This window comes from Lacerta agilis, chromosome 14, assembly GCF_009819535.1.
Source record: "Lacerta agilis isolate rLacAgi1 chromosome 14, rLacAgi1.pri, whole genome shotgun sequence".
Lineage (NCBI taxonomy): Eukaryota > Metazoa > Chordata > Lepidosauria > Squamata > Lacertidae > Lacerta > Lacerta agilis.
Genome location: NC_046325.1, coordinates 18,020,140 through 18,039,397, shown reverse-complemented (window position 1 = coordinate 18,039,397; position 19,258 = coordinate 18,020,140). Strand labels below are relative to the sequence as shown.

The following is a 19,258-nucleotide window of genomic DNA, read 5'->3' as shown; positions in this document are numbered from 1 at the left end:
AGGCAGGCAGAGCCGGTGATGGTTGCATCCCCACGCACCGTTCCTCAAGTTGAGATCGTGGTGCCATAAGAGAGAAGGGGGGGTAAAAGAAAAGGATTTGCGCTGTAGGAAGAGGGAAGAAGAGGAAGAGGGGGAAAGAAGAGAGAGAGAGAGAGAGAGAGAGAGAGAAGGAAGGAAGGAAGGAAGGAAGGAAGGAAGGAAGGAGAAGAGAGGACACAGAACGAGAGAAGGAAAGAAAAAAAGGGGAAACGGACAAATAAAGAGATCCTATTATCTATCCATCGACCGCACCAGCAGTGACCTCGCGCCCTCCCCAAAGAAGCCTCCGCGATGTCTTGGTGGAGTCTGTAAAAAAATTTTTAACCTCCGTGTCGCCAAAGGTGATACTGGGACATAGCCCGGGGGGACCCTGCCTCTTTCTTTTAGCAGAAGAAGCCAGAAGCCATGGAGATTCGGACAGAAGAATTAAGGAAGTTCGCTGGGAGGACCTTAGGGCAGTTAAACAGGTAAGGCTTGGTGTGTGTGTGTGTGTGTGTACAAGATTTTCAACGTTGGAAGGAAGTTTAATGCAATGTTGGGAAGACGAGGTGGAGGAGCGCTGGTTTAAAGCTCCAGTTTAGCTTTACCCACAAATAATATTCTGTGTATTTCTACTTCTTGAGCTTATTAATAAATGTCCTTGGTGTGTGTGTGTGTGTGTGTGGAGTGCCAGTGGTTCAGATATGAAGTGGGAATGCTCACTTCTTGTTCTCTCATAGCCCCATATGCAGACCCAGATGCTGTGGGCTCACATCCCTGTGCGCACGTACACTCACAAGTGTGCCCTTGCATCCGCACTAACGCAGCCTATTGCAACAACCCCTTGTGCTCCCTCTCTGTCACCATGGCTCCCTAGACCCAGCAATATGATCTAGTGCAAATTCTCTTCTTTGCGGTCAGGATAGGAAGTGCGGCACAATGGCTAGAGTGCTGCGATTAGCCCGTGGAGAGGCTTAGGCTCCAAACCCACACTCAGCCAGGAGGCTCGCCGGGTAACTTCAGGCCAATGGCCACCTCTCAGGTCAAACCTACTTTGCAGGACTGTTGTGAGGATAACATGGGGGGTGGGTGAAGAGAGTACCAGTATGTCACATACAGTATTGTGCTCAGGTACTGAGGGGCACACCCTATTGTTACAGGCCCACTTTCCAGCTGCAGACACACCACATGTTTAAAGTGCAGTCCTCCCCCCCCCAAAAAAAAATCCGGGGAACTGTAAAATGTTAAGGGTCCTAGGAATTGTAGCTCCACAAGGAGTAAAGTTCAGGATTCTTTGGGTGGGGCAAGTGTGTTTTAAGTGCGCTTTGAATGAAGTGTGCGCAGCCTTATTATCTTTTCTGACACTCTTCCACAAGCTCTCTCCCTCAACATACCTCTTCCTTTCCCTCGCAACTTTTGTCCTGCACGTACATCATCTCCACCGCAGCCCTATTCACCCCTCCCTCTCCACCAATCCACCTTCCATCCAGTTTATTTTTAAAACTCTCTTCCCTTGCTTTTAGCCAGATGGAGTCTCTCTCTCTCTGTCTGTCTCATTCTCTCTCTCCTGCAAACCTGGGCATTTGGGTGTCTTTTGCATCATCCTGTTCTGTTTGTTTGCTTGAACCACATATGCAAAACAATTTTTTGTTGTTATTGCTTTGGCCTTACCAATTGCATTAAAAAAACCCACAAATCTCTCTCCTCCCTCCCTAGCACTTTTGGCTTTACCATGTCACCACTTAAGACTTAACTCTTACCAACCATTGCATGTTGGGTCATCAGGAAAGCAGGGGGTGGTGTGGGGGGCAAGGGTGGTGGAGAAAGAGGTGAATGCAATAAAAACAAGATGAGGGAAACAAATTTCTATTTTTAACCTTCATCCATTCATCCGCCCACCCCCCTCCTGTGCAGTAATCTCCCCCGCCAACCCCACAACACTCACAACTCCCCAATGTATCTGGGTTTATTTATTTATTTTGCCGGGCTGAATGCTCCATGTTCTTTTTTCCCTTGATTAAATTTGATCTCTCCTCCACCAGCACAGGGGAAATAATAGAGAGGAGAGGAGAAGAGCCCCTGAATGGGCTTAAAAAACGGTCAGATAGGAGGTGGGTGGGAGAGAGCAGTGGCGATTATGAATGTATCAAACCCATATTATCTCCTTAAGCCTACTGGGGGTTGAGTTCGGAGAGGTTGCTAGTTTCTCTAGGGTGGGGAAATGGAGCTGGTGGAAAGGAGAGCAAGTGAGGGAATCCTTCAGGAGTTGAGCAAGATGAGCTGTGGATCCTCAAGGCTTGGGGCAACCAGACCCACCATGGCTCAACACAACCCTAATTTAGGGATCAGTAGGGTCTAGGTACTTGGCATAGGCCCAACTGAAGAAGCAAACTTTTCAATAAGGGAGGGACAATGTGGCTGCCATTTCACCAACCCCCCCCCCTCCCAGGTTTCTGTCAAACCAAAGCTCTCCAGGGCTCAGAGAGGTCATGCAAGGTCCTGACTGATGCAGCTAGAGGATGGTTGCTTAAAAAAAAAAAAAATTAAGTCGAGCAGGGAAAATAACAATAAATTAAAATTCCCAGCCCACCTTGGAGATGGGAGCGAAGGTTGGCGGCCACAGCAAAATTGCTTTACATAACTGGCATGAGTTCCAGTTCGAAATATGCACCGTCATAGCAGAACTTCATAAAATATTCACCAGAGTTATAAGTGGCTACGCGGAGATCTCTCTTGCCTCTCTCTCCCTATACAGTATATAAATATATTTACTCACATATATTCTGTGGCTCTTGACGTGTTTGGCTGAGATGGATAACTGTGCGGATGCAGTGGAACATCCTTTCCCCCAAATATTGATGCCTGGGGACATCAGAAGCATTTATAAAGCATGTTTCTAATAGGGAAATTTGTGGATTAAGGAGGTCTCCAGTGAGTGAAATGAATATCTATCTATAACTAGGGTTGCCATATTTTTTTTAGAAAAACCCCAAAGTTGTTCAATTGACTTGCCTAAGATCCAAAGGTTTCTAGACCTTATGGCAGCAGAGATGAGTTTGGAATCAGCCTTAATTATGCAGAATACATTCTAAAGGGTTTATTTTTCACAGTCCATTTGGGTGGCAGAATCTGGCTTTTCATCCTGCAGAATTTGGATTGCATTTGGATGTTTTTTAGGGCTGGGTAGGTCCCTGCACATCAGGGATGTGAAACTCTTTTCCACTTGAGGGCCACATTCCCTTCTGGGCATTCCCTTCCAAGGGCCATATGGTGGGCGGGGCCAGAGACAGATGTGGGTGGAGCAACACATGCAAATATTCCCTTTGCACAGTAGGCCAGTTTCTACGCACACTCACGTGACCCCGTCTGCCCTCTGTCTAGACAAGCAAGAGGCACGATCAGAGTTCAGGGGCACATTCCAACCAGGCAAAAAAAAAAAAAAAACTCTTGGGGTGTGATGCTTGGCCAGTGAGACAGTGAGGACTTGAGAGAATCCAAAGAGCCAGATAGAAAAGCCAGGAGAGCCACATTTGGCCCCCGGGTATGAGGTTCTCCACCCACACTGTATATAATCGCTTTATAAGATGTCTGTTACAAAGGCAGTGTCTAGGATGGGGGTCACAAGGTCTCACTGCCATGGTGCTTCCAGGCTGAGGGTTTTTAGACCTGCCCATTCCTTGTTCTCCTACTGACAGCTAAAACCACTTTCCATGCCTCATCAAGTCCTGCTATCTCCCGCCATGCCAATTTCCCCTCACTTTTTCACAGGGCAAAGAGTGGGAATTCTGCATTTAAATCCCTGGTGTAGAAGTGCCCTTAGCCAGCAACAGATACCCACAGAATTAGGCTGGATGTTTTGTAGTCCTCTAAGCAGACTGGTTTACATAGAATTGAGAACCGGTGCAGAATTAATCCAAACATGATCATAACTTTCAACTCAAATTTGGACTGATGGAAGGGGAGGAGGGCAATTAGCCCTCCATCAATTTAAGGGTGGGTTTAGGTGGGTTTTTATTTTATTTGTTTAAGAAAATTATATACCACTTGATTGTAAAAAAAAGAAAGAGAAACAACCCTCCAGATGATTTACAGCGATAGAAAATAAAACATTGAAAGCTGTTGTTAAAACAAGTATTAAAATATTTCAAAAGGTGATGAAAATCAACAGTAGCTTAAAAAAGAAGATGGAAACAGTTCAGCACTCTACAAACTTGCCCAAACAAAATTGTTTTTAACCAGCTGCTGAAAAGAGCACAGTGAAGTCACCGGCCCAATGTCAATAGTGAGTTCCAAAGTGTAGTGCTGCCACACAAAATGTTCGGTTTCTTACAGGCATGAGGCAAGTATTAAGTTGAACTTATAGCAGTGCCAGTTCTGCAGATCAATGTGGTTTAGTGGGCCCAGTATGGGGTGAGGTGATCCTGCAAGTAAACCGGTACCAAAGTTGGGTAGAAATTCGTCACCATTGCCTTGTGGTTCCCCTTCCAAAATTTCTACGTTACTTGAGCGCGTGTTGTTGTTGTTGTTCAGTCGTTCAGTCGTGTCCGACTCTTCGTGACCCCATGGACCAGAGCACGCCAGGCACCCCTATCCTTCACCGCCTCACACAGTTTGGCCAAACTCATGGCAGTCGCTTCGAGAACACTGTCCAACCATCTCATCCTCTGTCATCCCCTTCTCCTTGTGCCCTCCATCTTTCCCAACATCAGGGTCTTTTCCAGGGAGTCTTCTCTTCTCATGAGGTGGCCAAAGTACTGGAGCCTCAACTTCAGGATCTGTCCTTCCAGTGAGCACTCAGGGCTGATTTCCTTGAGAATGGATAGGTTTGATCTTCTTGCAGTCCATGGGACTCTCAAGAGTCTCCTCCAGCACCATAATTCAAAAGCATCAATTCTTCGGCGATCAGCCTTCTTGATGGTCCCGCTCTCACTTCCGTACATCACTACTGGGGAAACCAGTAGGATCAGCTTAAGGGGAGCTCCTTTTCTAAGGGGCGGAATGGCACCTTCCACTGGTGACCATCATTAGTTCCTGGAAGCTCCCATCAGTGTCATTACAGAACATCATTCTGGGGACTTTGGGTGGGTGTGTAGGAAGTGACATCTGCCAACGGCCAGCAGCTGCTTGGAGAACCTCTGGCTTTTGGCTGTGACTTTCGCCTCATCCCACCAAATTGTCCCAAGCCCCCTTCACTTTGCAGCCTGCAAATGAGGCTGCCACTTGGGAAGCAGGTCTTTTGAGGACCAAGCCTATGGATGCTCACTTGAGTCGGAATTAAGTCCAAAAGGATGAGGTTCAGTTAGGACATGAGCATCCATACTATAAGGGTGGAGGCAGCCCATTGGAAGGGATGGCTTAGGAACACATGACATTGTCAACCTGGGGGTCTTTGAGAAAAGGCCAGGCTAATATTTCAGCCGGATTACTTTAGATGGGTTTGATTCATGAGTCAGGAGGAGGAGTTGGATCAGAGGTGGCCAATGAGCCACATGTGCCCCCAAAGCAACTTTATTTCACACACACACACACACACACACAGTCCCGGTAGCTCTACTAAATTTTAATCTAGGTGTGACGTCGGGTAATCTGTATTTCATCGGGGAGATGCAATGAGGCTGTCTGTGTATTTCATGCAAGTTTTATTGCATCGCTCTCTCGTGGCCTCTTAAAGGGAACTTTCAGGAAGCACATTCATTCTTCAGCACTGTTCCTTTCATTAATGATGACCTCATAATAACCAGGAATATGTGTTCTCTATATGCTGGTGCCTCAAGGACCTTCTCCCCTGCCCCCTGGAGCCTGGGATTGGGGTTTGGGGCCATCTCCTGAGGCCCACACCCCAGCAGGGTCTCCCCAGCTCCTCTCCGTGGCCCTGATCCTTTTGCCTGCTGTAGCTGTCTACTCACTTGGAAGCAGGGGCACGAGCGAGGTGAAAGTGTAGCAGCCTGCCTTTGCTTTGCTTGCCTTGCCTGCTTCTTGTGGACAATGACGCCAATTGGGCTTATGGGAGAATAAATCAAACAGGCAGAGCTGATGGTGGCAAGGAGGTGGGATCCTTTAGGAAAGCGGGGAGGGACAGAGATCAGCTTGCCCAAGCCCACCGCACAGATCTGAAGCAGACAGTGTGATCCTGCCTGCTTTAGGGGAAATAGATGGATTCTCCTCTAAAATGTGCATTTTTGGGGTACTGATGTGCATCTTTGAGCCAAGAATCAGATGAATTCAAGAGGGAGGGGATAAACATATTCTGATTGGGGTGGTAGAGTTTGCATTTAAAGGTGGACTTAACAGTTCTGCGCTTTCCAAAACAGAAATGCAGCCTGCCCTCAAAATTTGCCCCCCCCCCCTTTTTAATGCTATGCAGTTCTCCAGCCAAGTATTATGTTTTTCAAAAATGCATATACTAGGGGAAAGTGTGTATAAAAATGCACATATTAGTGAAGGTAACTTTCAAAACACTTTGCAAAAATGTGTTTATGGGGCAGGGGGAGAGAATCTTACAACAATGTGCATATTAGGAAAAATTAAGCCAAAAATGATCACTAATTTTCATAAACACACGCACACAAACTGTTCCAGAAATGTGCAGAACTGGACTTAAGACTGGGGAGGAAAAGAGAGAAACTGAAATGCACCGATTTGCCCATTCCCAATTCTTATCAAAGTCACTAGCCTGGGAAGTGCAGTTCAGGTGTGTTCTCTTTAAAAAATGCAGACCCAAAGAAATCCCTGCTGGGCAGATGGACTTTTGGTCTGAGTGACCCAGTCAGGCACAATTCCTGTGTTCAGGTTCAAGACACCCTCATCCTGCAGCAGCTACGTCATCCTGACTAACAGCAAACCATTTCCCAAAGCTAACAAGGCGGCAAGACAAATTTTGCGTGTGAAATAGGTCCCCCTAGACAGTCAAAGGTCCCCTGTCTTTGAAAGCCAAGGCTGGGGGGTGAGATGGAGAAAGAGACGGATTCAAAAGCCTGAAGGTTGTTACAACAGTTTTTGAGTGCATTTTCTGCTAACCTGATCCTCAGTGCACACAGGTGGCAGAGGGGGAAAGGAGGACTTTTTCATTAACTGGGTTCATATTTTTGTCACCAATCTGGAATGATGAGGCAATGCAGAGTTTGATGTTTAATTCTAATTTCTTTTGTACAAAAGGATGAGCTCCGCACACTCTTCCCATGAACTTTGTCCATATAAATTCAAACTCCCGAGTCTCCATCACCTATAACATCACCTAAGCCTTTCCATTTCCTTACCCATTTGTTCATGAGGCAAGAGCGTTGGCTTGCGGCTGGAGAGGTCTGAGTTCAAATCCTCACTCAGCCCTGATTCTTAATGGGTTAATGCTCGGCCTAGTCTTTCTTTCTCTCAGCCCATACTGTCGCCCAGGGCTGTGGCGAGGATAAAATGCTTAGTGGGGTCTTTGTATGCTACTCAGATCTCCTTGGAGGAAAGGTAGGAAATAATTGAAATTAAAAATAATAAATCTGTCCTCCTGCAGCTCCCTTTACTCTCTCTTCACATATCTTCCCTAATCATAGCTTGATTCCAAAGCAGAGTCAGAAGCCTTTGGGTTTCCATTGCTAGTTTTGGAGGCAAAAATGGTGAGCGGTAACCATGGTTTGCTAGATTTGGATGTCACAGTAAACTATGGTTCCCATGACCCAATAAATGCAGGAAGAAACTGAAGCGTGTCTCCTATCCCCCACTCAGGTCTTCAGCACTTTCCAGATATCTATCCCTTTGTTTATTTCTGCACCTTCATTGCTACACATCAAGGTCTGATTAAGATGTGCATATATATAAGATGACTGCTGTCATCACATCACCACACACACATAGGCGTTAGTTCACACATTCACCTACCAGTCATAAAATGCAGATAAATCAGGTGATGTCCTTGCAATTAAGAACCTGGTCCTAATATATCATTATCTGTCAGTTTGCTATCTGTACACATACATACATCATCCACCTGCTTTGTCTCTTTATAAATCCCATTACACAGAGAACATGTATCTATAAAGTCCCCTAACTGGAGAAAATAAGCAATGCATAGGCTCAGTTCAAATGTAAAAAAATCTTGGTCCAATAAACTTATTGGGCAAAGATTGAGCTTCTTCTTCTTCTTTGGCGATCACTTGTAGCCGAGTAAGATTGTCTTCCATAAACACGGTTTTAACAATGAGTCCGTAAGTGACTGTGGAGGCCAATTCTGGATCCACACATCCTTCATCAATGGGGAGATTGGTTTCCGGGTGGGAGTTGATCATAGTGTGGATTTGCCAATCGTGCCCTCCTCTTAGCACGTTTCTCCCTTGCATCCTGAGTTCGAGTGTCTTCAAAGCCCACAACACCTTTGGTAAAGGCTGTTCTCCAATTGGAGCGCTCACAGGCGAGTGCTTCCCAATCGTTGGTGTTTATACTACGTTTTTTAAAATTTGCCTCGAGACAGTCTTTAAACCTCTTTTGTTGACCGCCAGCATTACGCTTTCCATTTTTAAGTTCGGAATAGAGTAGTTGCTTTGGAAGACGATAATCAGGCATCCGCACAACATGTCCAGTCCAACGAAGTTGGTGTTGAATCATTGCTTAGATGCTGGTGATCTTTGCCTGTCTTCCCAAATGATGCGTACAATTTTTCGGAGATACCATTGATGGAATATGCTCCCTCCTCCTTTCATGCAGCCAGCTTCAGTGCTTATATCCTGTTTTGTTAAACCACAATTTCCCATGGCATCTGAATGAGGAAAGTGTGGTTTTGATGGCTCCCAACAAAATGGGATATGAAATCAGGATCAAATTCTGCTGTCGATTTCAGCAGCGCTGCAGTGTGTGACTAACTCTCTCTCTCCTCTGAAGCCAAGGTGTTAAAACCTTTCCTTTTCTCTTTCCCTTTTCCTGGCATTCATTCTTGTCTTAAATGCCTTTCATCCTGGTGTTGTGGGTCATTTAGGCCAGACTTTTTTCCAAAGCTCTTTCTTCCACTCTTAGCACTCCCCAGATCAACACCTTTCCCAACCTAGTGCAAAAGATAAGGGTGATATCAACCCTACACCAATCAGTACTAGCGGCCAAAGAACTCTGGGAATTGCAGTTTTGCATGGATCCTGACATTTCCCCAGTCATCTGTCCGTCTAGTTCACCCACCTGCCCATATTACCTCCCAATCTCACCTTCCACCTATCCAGCCCACAGTTATGGCTCTGTCACAGTCAAAAATGGAGCTTCCAAGTTGACTTCAGCCAAATATATCTCGGCACCTTCAGCGCCTGTAACAGAGGAAGAACTGAAGCTGTATCACTCATTTGCCAGCTCCCTTTTTCTCTGGAGCCGGCCGACGGCTGTAACATTTTGTGTGCGTTTGCAGAGAATAAGACAGCTGGCCCCAGAGCTAATCCTCCGCCTAGCATCCGGCATAAAATCTTTTCATAGATGCTGTTTGGCTTTCCCGCCCCCAATACTCTAACCCTTATATAATGTGACTGTCTCTGGGTGTGTGTGTGTGTGTGAGAGAGAGAGGGGGGGGTGTAAATTCAGTGGATAGAAGAAGTTCAGTTGCCAGAGCTGTACCTGAAAACCAAAACAGAATTAAACACACACACACACACACACACACACACACTCGGAGTGGGGAAATGTGTGGAAATTCACCCTGTCAGATTCTCAGCTATGACTGAGACATTTTAGCATGTGGGGAAAGGCTGCACATTCTCAGATGTATAAGCCCACACAATTAGCCTTTGGCAGATGGACCTGTTACATGATTTAAGTTAAGTGGGGCCTAAATCAGCAGTTCTTGTTCTCAGGGCATCTTATTGTGATAATCACTTATCTAAGAAGGGAAAAAAGAACGAAAGAATGTCGTTTCCTTGTTTAATAATAAGTGATCCAAAGGTTTCCCTATTGACAAATATGTGCTGCAATTATAAACGTGCTTAAAGGTAAAGGTACCCCTGACCATTAGGTCCAGTCACGGACGACTCTGGGGTTGCTGCACTCATCTCGCTCTATAGGCCGAGGGAGCTGGTGTTTGTCCACAGACAGCTTCCGGGTCATGTGGCCAACATGACTAAGCCGCTTCTGGCGAACCAGAGCAGTGCACGGAAATGCCGTTTACCTTCCCACCGGAGCGGTACCTATTTATCTACTTGCACTTTTTTACGTGCTTTTGAACTGCTAGGTGGGCAGGAGTTGGGACCGAGCAACGGGAGCTCACCCCGTGGCAGGGATTCGAACCGCTGACCTTCTGATTGGCAAGCCCTAGGCTCAGTGGTTTAGACCACAGCACCACCCGCGTCCCTATGTAGATGAAGAGACGCTTGCAAGCATTGAGTGACTACACCAAAGAAGCAGTAGTGACATTGGCCACATCTCCTTGTAAGAATTCAAGCTTAGAAATGAAGATCAAGTTTGCCAAGGAGTCAGCTGCCAGTCAACTGAGACTAGCTCTGGAAAGAAGATAAAGTCCCTACCAGAGATAAGAATGGCAGATCAAGTTGATGGATTATGCCGAAATGGCTAAAATGACCGGAAGAATCAGAAATCAGAAAGACCAAAATTTTAATAAGGAACGGGGGAAATTTATAACTTAAAGACCACCGTAGACAGTTAAAATTGTTAGTAGGATTGGAGTATCCCTTGTAGTTTAATGGTGGATTTTGGATACAATGGAGAAGTAAAAGATTTTTATTATTATAAAAGATGCAAGAGGAAATGGTTAACAATAGGACCCACAAAGGGGAGGAGGGAAGTCCAAGAGATTCCTTGGAATCTTGTTTTTATGTTGTATGTTGGATATGTGGCTGTAAAATTTTAATCTGGAAAACCAAATAAATAAATTAAAAAAAAGAAAAAGAGAGGCTAGCTCTGCCCAACAGATCAGAAAGAGAAATGCTTAAACATTGACTTCTTTATCATTAGAAATCATGTATGTATAGGTTTCGGTTTTTATTCTGCTACATAGACCTGGCCAAAGCCAGAAGGAAGAACAGCCTCTGAGCATGCCTAAAGTGCAGTATGCCTCTGAAGGCGGTATGGCTCTCAATGCCAGTTGATGGGAATCACAGGCGGGGTGAGTAATCTTGCACTGAGGTCCTGCTTGTGGACTTCCAAAGAGAGATCTGGGTTAGCTACTGTGAGAACAGGATGCTGGACTAGATGGGCATTTGGCCTGATCCAGCAGGGGTCTTCTGACATTCTTCTGCTGTGCTTCAAATGGGCCATTCAGATATTGTGAATTTGGCAACCGGGTCATTGTTGTTTTGAACTTATTGCATTTCCCAACTTCAATGGGAGGGAAAATACAGGTTGGCATTTTGAGGCCAACAATGTCACACAGACTCTGCGAAAAAACCTGCATATACGAGTAGCACCAATCCCACAACATACACTCGTGTGAAAGGGCCTTAACTGGCTAACGTTGGCATGTGTGTTTCTAAATAACACCTCATTGCTTTCAGTGGATGGATTGACAAGGTGATGGGGAGTCATGTGCTGAAGCAAATGTCAGAAAGACTCTGGAGCCTGTGAATTTGGCACAATACAGAGGTTTCATTGCTTTGCAACTTAACAGCAAGAGGAAAGATTCTTGCCTTTTCCTGTCTCCTGCAAATTTGGATATCCAAAACAAAATATGATGTGTTTTGAAACCGTGGCAGATTAATTTGAACTCTGTTGTTGCATCAAATTCTAGATAATTTGCAAAGTTTGATTTGAACCCTGGTTTGAGCAGTCACACACAGAGAAAAACGCAAACAGACACAGGGGATTCAGAAGGCCAGGAGCATGGATAGGGAAGCAGTGACCCTCTGGACATTGATGGACTACAACTCCCATCATCCCTGACTATTGGCCATGCTGGCTAGAGCTGATGGGAATTGTAGTCCAAGAACACCCGGAGGGCCATGGGTTCCCCATCCATGGTATAGTGAAAGTGGATTGAGCTCTCCCCCCTTCCCATCTCATCACAGGATCACTCTGTGAAACTGATTGGCGAACATACTAAATACACTTCTCACACAACACATGGCTGATTTGCAGCTGTGTGATATGGCTGTGGGCCTTAGCTTAGATAAGCAAAGAGGGATAGACCGCAAGAATTTATAGAAGGCCCGGCCAATCCAGAGGCTTCTTCTTATCACCTGCCAATCACAGTATCTGATATTCTACATCCCTATTCCCTTCTGTTCCTAAACAGGACTCTGAAGCCTGGGCATTCATAGCCTCAGAATGCATGGTTCCCTCCAGGTGTTGTTGGAGTACAGCTTCCATCATCCCTGACTACAGGCCATTCTCGTGGGGGATTCTGGGAGTTGTAGTCCTGCATGATCAGGAAGGGAACCCTGTGGACTCCCCCTGAGTTAGGTTATAGCCCAGAGTCCCTGACAGTTTCGTTACTTGCTAAGGTGGAATTCTGACAGTTATATCTGGCCTGTACTGTTTCGCCCAGGTGGAGGGAGCGAGGCGAGCTATTTAATATAATAATAATAATAATAATAATAATAATAATAATATTTTATTTGTATACCGTCTTTCTATCTTACAATACTCAAAGCGGTTTACAAGCAGAAGGAAAAAATGTACATCTTATAACAATCTAATGCAATACAAAAATGTGATAATGAAACAAAACTTTAAAATAAGCAACCTACATCAAAAAGTAACATCCAACAATTATTAGAGTAGTATAAAATAATATCAACATATAAAAGTTAAACAGAAATCCACTCAACGGGTTACAATAAATAATTTCTAAACCAAGCAATAAAACAACAGCAAGCCACAGTACATCAAACAATACAATATATATTGAGAAGCAAAGACTAGAGGGTGGAGCAAGGCAGGTGGAAGGAGGCCTTGCCTGGCGGAGTCTCTCCCCTCACAGTTCTTCCTCCAGGACCAGCTCCCTTATGAGGAACTCCCAGGGCCAGAGGGTGGGGCAAGGCAGGTGGAAAGAGGCCTTCCCTGATGGAGTCTCTCCCCTCTGTACGCAATACAATTAACGTTTGATTCAATCAATCTCCTTACAGTTTCGCCACCTTACAGTCTACTTCCTACCTTGCCTTCATCGCGGCACACTTATCTAGGTAGTTGTTGTTCAGTCGTTCAGTTGTGTCCGACTCTTCGTGACCCCATGGACCAGAGCACGCCAGGCACGCCTATCCTTCACTGCCTCTCACAGTTTGGCCAAACTCATGTTAGTAGCTTCGAGAACACTGTCCAACCATCTCATCCTCTGTCGTCCCCTTCTCCTTGTGCCCTCCATCTTTCCCAACATCAGGGTCTTTTCCAGGGAGTCTTCTCTTCTCATGAGGTGGCCAAAGTACTGGAGCCTCAACTTCAGGATCTGTCCTTCTAGTGAGCACTCAGGGCCGATTTCCTTGAGAATGGATAGGTTTGATCTTCTTGCAGTCCATGGGACTCTCAAGAGTCTCCTCCAGCACCATAATTCAAAAGCATCAATTCTTCGGCGATCAGCCTTCTTTATGGTCCAGCTCTCACTTCCGTACATTACTACTGGGAAAACCATAGCTTTAACTATACGGACCTTTGTCGGCAAGGTGATGTCTTTGCTTTTTAAGATGCTGTCTAGGTTTGTAATTGCTTTTCTCCCAAGAAGCAGGCGTCTTCTAATTTCGTGACTGCTGTCACCATCTGCAGTGATCATGGAACCCAAGAACCCAGGTATCTAGGTGGAGTCTCTTTCTTTCTTGAAGCATCTTAGTGATGTTATTGGCAGTTTATTTATTAATTAAATTTATATACCACCCTTCATTAAAAATAAATAAAAAATCTCAGGGCGATTCACAGAATAAAATCAAGATGAACTTTGCAAAAGCTGAACTGCTATAACAAACCAAAGCTCCTTGAAAATTCTCCTCTGTGAGGCCACCAGGATAACTGCAATAATAATGGCCAGAGTGGAGCTACTGGATCCTAACGCCAAACTTTGAAAAGTGCTCCTTTGCAAATTTAGATAAGCTTTGACTGGAACTGAGCTGCTAGGCCATATTAGAGCACCTCCGATTAGGGTGGACAAGACTAGCGAGAGCTGAGCTACTACCGCACAAATCCACTGTTCTTTCAAGAGATTCTCCGCAAGTTAATTGAAATAAGCGAGATAAGCTTGGCAAGCAGCCAGCTGCGTGTCAATTAAGATGAGAACTCACGAACAGCGAGAAACAAAAGAAGCCTTAAAATCTACTGTTAGGCATCAACAGATGGCAATAGGATAACAATTTTGCTATTTGTTGCGCATGTGTGTCTTTAGGAATGTGGTGTGCTAATATTAAAATGCCCGCACTAGTGCCATGAGCTTGGCTCTCTGGTTGGATGAAAGGGTGGAGATAAGAGCCTTAAGAGGCGCACTGGGGAGCAGCCATGACCCACCCACCCACGTATAAAAGATGTACAGTGGGACATTTGCGGGGAGGGGAGGGCTGCAGCTCAGTAGCTGAGCGTCTGCTTTGCGTGCAGGAGGCCCCCGGTCTGATCCCTAGCATCTCCAGCTAGAGCTGGGACAGACCTCCTGGCTGAAAACCTGGAGAGCCACTGCCAGGCAGCATACAGACCACGGAGCAAGTACAAGACAGCAGTGGGATAAGACAAGAGCCGGGCTCTGCACAGATGATGAACTTTTGAGGCTCTGCAGAGATAGCAAAACTAGGGCAGTTTGGGAGTGCTTCCCCCTTGCAATGGTCCAGTACATCTTGAGAGGCATACTATAGATAATGGAGGGGGGGGATAATATGGGGAGAGAGTCTTCTTGCTGGAGGTGTGGCCTGGCAGAAGCCTGTTGATTCTCGTCTTGATCTCCATTTTCCACTAGTCCCCCCCCCCCAAAAAAAAACACAATTCCATGGAAGGGTTTGTGGAATTGATTGGATGGGTCAGATGACTTGTCAATACCAGCAGGTATATAAGAGGATGACCCAGCCTGCCCAGGCCTGTGGCCTGCCCAATGTGGACAACCCCTCAGAGAAGAACATTGAGTTGCACCCACTCTGGGACAACAAAGTCCCTCACCACTCCTTTTAAGGCAGGCCAAACAATATGATGCTTAATGTCCTCCCAGTGCTATTTTTCTAGAGAAAGGGGTGCCAGAACTCACCAGGAACAAATCTAGGGGTGGGGGTGGGGGTTAGAGACCCACCGGAGGAAGGAGAGAAAGCTCTCTACGTCACCCGCATTAAAAAAAAAGCCTCCCTCGCCGTTTCCTCCTGTCTCTGCCTGCTTTGCCCCCCCCCTCCTTCCCTGGACGAGCCACGCGGCTCTTGCTGTCCCTGCGAAGATGATGGGGGCGATGGAGCAAGAAAGAGGCGCGCTCGGGTGGGGTGGGGTGGGAGTTAAAGGTCCAGGTGGCTTCATGGGCAACCCACGGAGCCCACCTCTCGGTGTTTTTCTCCTGCGCTGCACGATAGCTCGATTTAAGATCCAGGAGAACTTTTAAGGGTCTCTGACGCGGCTCTCTCCTCGCTCCTCACACTTGGCGCGTGTTCGGCAGCTGGATGTTGAGGAACGTGGGGCAGGAAGTTTGGGAAGTGTGGCCTCTTTCCCTAGCATGGTCCTCCAGCTGCGTGGGCAGGGAGGTGGGTGGGTGGTAGACTCTCTTCCTCCTCCAGTTCCTCCTCCTCCCTCAGCGGCGCTCTAGGATTGCAGAGGGGGAGCAGCTGTGCTCTCCCCGGACTCCAACTCTCCTTCCCAGACACTCAGCTTGCCGCCTGGCCCTGGTTCCCTGTGCCACTGGCGCCACAGGGTAGAGACGTGCCTGGGGAGAGGAATATTCCCTTTGAAATACAGGAAATTTAAGGGATATAAAAAATCAGGGATAGCAGCGGGAAACGGCTTGGAATAAGGGAGTTTCCCGCAAAAAAGGGAGACTTGACAGCTATGATAAGGATGCCCTCTTTCCTCCTCCACCCGTTGCTATGTAAGGCTATTGTTCTGGTCTCGGTAACAGGGAAGATGCTCTGCAGAAATTTCCATCAGTGTACACAGCTCCAGAGGCAGAGCTAGCTGCTCTGGCACCCGGAGCAGCACACATGCTGTGCACCTGGGGGGTGGGGCTAGTCTCCCACAGGGGCGGGACGAGCTGCCCACGGGGGCAGGGTGAGCATCCCAGGGTGGCGCCGCCCATGGCAAGCGGCAAGAGTCCGGGGGGGCAGGGGGGCGATGTCACCCCCCTCAGGGATGACATGTGGGGCAGACCGTACCTACTGCAACCCCTTCCTCCACCAGTGCACAGCTCCTGACTTACTTTAATCTCAAATACATCATTCCTGTCGTGGCACCTTCCCTGTGGAACGCCCTCCCTTCAGATGTCAAGGAGATAAAAAAAACTACATAACTTTTAGAAGACATCTGAAGGCAGCCCTGTATCGGGAAGTTTGCCAGATCAAACCAAAGCTCCAGCTTGTTCATGACTCTCTGTCCAGCAATGGCCAAGAGATGCCCTTGGGATGTTTATAAGTAGGGCCCGGTGGATATGTTTGTTCTGTCACCACCGGCCCCAAGACACTCATCCCCATGCCAAAAGAACCCAGGAGACCAAAACACAATGTTAAAAAAAACATTTTTTTAAAAGAAGCAGCGAGGGGGGGGGTGGAGAAAGCGCAAGCAAAGTTTTAATTACATGAAATATAGATGGAGGAGGAAGCACTGAGTGCTAGAGGGGCATGAATTATTCAAGATGGCCTGGAGCAGGTTTAAAAGGCATCCCGCATGAGTGTTCCTGCGGTCCCTGGCCACCTTCGTTGCTCAGCATGACAGGAAAGGTTGTGAGACAAGGCGCTTGCGTCTCCCAGCCAGCGCACCTTCGCTAGAAGCCATTGCGTCGCGATGCCTCGGACTCGCTCTGAACGGAAAACAATGGTTGCCTTTGGAGCAACGGATGCCCTGCCCAAAGGGTTAATGTATGTGACCTGTCCGTTGCCTACCTGAACACCCGGAATCTCCCAGAAGCTCAGCCATTGGTCGTTCCGCTGAGACAACACACGGAACCCTTAGGCACATTCTAACTGCTCTGGGGAAAAGCTTTCCGTGACTGCATGTTGACTGGCTGCGCTGTTCCTGGGAGGGAAGGTTAACTTGGCAGCTAAGGCTTCCTGTTGGATCATGGGAGTTTGAGTGCGATTTGCAGGAAAGTGGTAGGAAGGGCGAGAGCTGGGAAGCATGGTGGCGAGATGGACCTCAGGGGAGCGGAGGGTCCTCATTCTGCATGGGGTCCTCATTCTGTCCTGTCTAGGCAGAAGGTCCTGGTTTCAGAGATGCCGCCAGGACATGTCAGGGAGCAGAGCTCAGGAAATGCCTTTCCCTGAAGATCTCGAGAGCAGGTGCAGTTGGTGACCAGCACAGATGGCTGCTTCACATGTTCCTATGAAAGGAAGCCCAGAGAAGAGTTGTCACCTAGTTAAGGAACACAGGGAGCTGCCTCACACACCAGGGCAGGCTATCTGTCATCTGCTCCAGTTGTGAGGGAAACTCGCTCAGCCTGAGGGCCATGTTTCCTTCTGGGCAACCTTCCAGAGGCCACATGCCAGGAGTGGGCAGAGGCAGAAGTGGGCAGGGCAACGAATGTGGATTGGCAAAGGAGGTTCGTCTCAGCACATGTGTACCGACACCCCTCTCTGTCCTCCATCCAAGCATGCGAGAAGAATGCGTGTTCAGGGTTCAAAAACTAATTCCAACCAGGCAAAAGCCCCTGAGGTTGGTAAAGGGGCATTGGCTGGGGAGATGAGATCGCCTGAGGGGGTGTGTGCCAAGGACCAGATTGAAAATTCTACTAGGCCACAGTTGACCATTGGGCTGGAGGTTCCCCATCCCTGCCCTGTTCGCACTAGCAATGGTTTTCCAGGAGCTCCAGTAAGGGTCTTTGGCACACACCCCTTGCCCCTTTAGCTGGATATACCAAGGGTCAAACCTGGGACTTTCTGCATGCCAAGTTTATTTATTCGATTTATATACCACCTTTCAACATAAGATCTCAGGGTGGCTCACAGAATAAAATCTTATTCCATCAAGTATGGAATGAAGCCCACTGATTCTTGACCCGATTGCCTTGTTAGTTAAACTAGAGGTTTTTAGTTTCTTGAGCAGTGTTCCTAAAGCTGCGCTTCTGCAGCAAGATGATTTGAAATGTCCAAAAGTCAAATTCAGAGCAAGTTGACAAGCTGACCAGTGAAAACTCTGGGTGGGAATTCAAGGTAGTGCTAAGGAGATTGCAACCATTTCTGCTTGCCTGGCAGTAAGATCTCCCTTCTCCTCTCCCACCCCACACTGTTTTTTTTGGGGGGGGGGAGTCTCCTGTCCCCCTCATGGTGAATTTGGGGGAGAAAGAGGAGAAAGGCCTGGTGCTCTAGCAGGAGTCATTACACTGGCTTCCCCTAGCAGAACGGGGGGGGGGGGAATGCATTTTAAAAAATGCATTGTAACCTGCTGTAAACTCAGGTTGAACTTGCGAATGTACACCTCTTTCAAGAGAGTTGCAAAGTTACAGAATATATCCAGAGCCCTGCCTGCTCAGACCAAAGGTGCATCTCCTCCAGCACCCAACTTTACACAGTGGCCAACAAGATGCTCCTGGGAAGCTCATAAGTGGGGCAGGAGGCAAAAGCTCTCCCCTGTTGTGTGTCAGAGGTGTGCTGATTTCCAAGTGTGGAGGCTCCATGGCTAACAGCCACTCATGGAATCACAGAGTGGGAAGGGACCACGAGGGTCATTTGTAGGCCAACCCCCTGCAGATGCAGGAATATTTTGCCCAACGTGGGGCTCAAACCCACAACCCCGAGATTAAGAGTCTCATGCTCCAAGGACAGAGCCGAGCCACTGTCGTCATAGTCAAGACATTCCACCTACATATCTCCCCATTCTACATTGAGGCAGGATAATAATAGCAAGCAGGAGTCCAGGGGTCCCAAGTTAATGGGTCGTTTGGAGGGAATAGAGGCAGGTCTGCTAGGTAGACATAAGGCTGCTAGCCAATGTGACTCTCAAAGCCAGCATTTCTCTGAATGCCAGTCGCTGGGTGTCACCAGTGAGGAGAGTTGCTGATGCCCTCAGGTCCTGCTTGCAGGCCTTCCCTAGGCACCTGGTTGCCCAACTGCAAGAACTGGGTGCTTGACAGGAATGAGCCTTTGCTCCAATCCACCAGGGCTTTTCTTGTGGCCTCAGGGCACATGCTGCATCCCTCTTGCTGAAGCTAAGCAGGGCTGCATCTGGTCTAGTAGCAGCGTGTGTTTTG

General features: G+C 47.3%; 1 protein-coding gene across 1 annotated transcript in view; it reads left to right on the top strand.

The window, feature by feature from the left end:
* The first annotated feature begins 200 nt into the window (after positions 1–200).
* SLC17A7 (solute carrier family 17 member 7) overlaps positions 201–19,258 on the top strand; it is a 53,397-nt gene continuing 34,339 nt past the window's right edge. Inside the window, exon 1 of the mRNA XM_033170572.1 lies at positions 201–506. Within this exon, the coding sequence (XP_033026463.1) occupies positions 445–506 (62 nt within the window). The 5' untranslated portion in view covers positions 201–444. The remainder of the gene's footprint in view (positions 507–19,258) is intronic.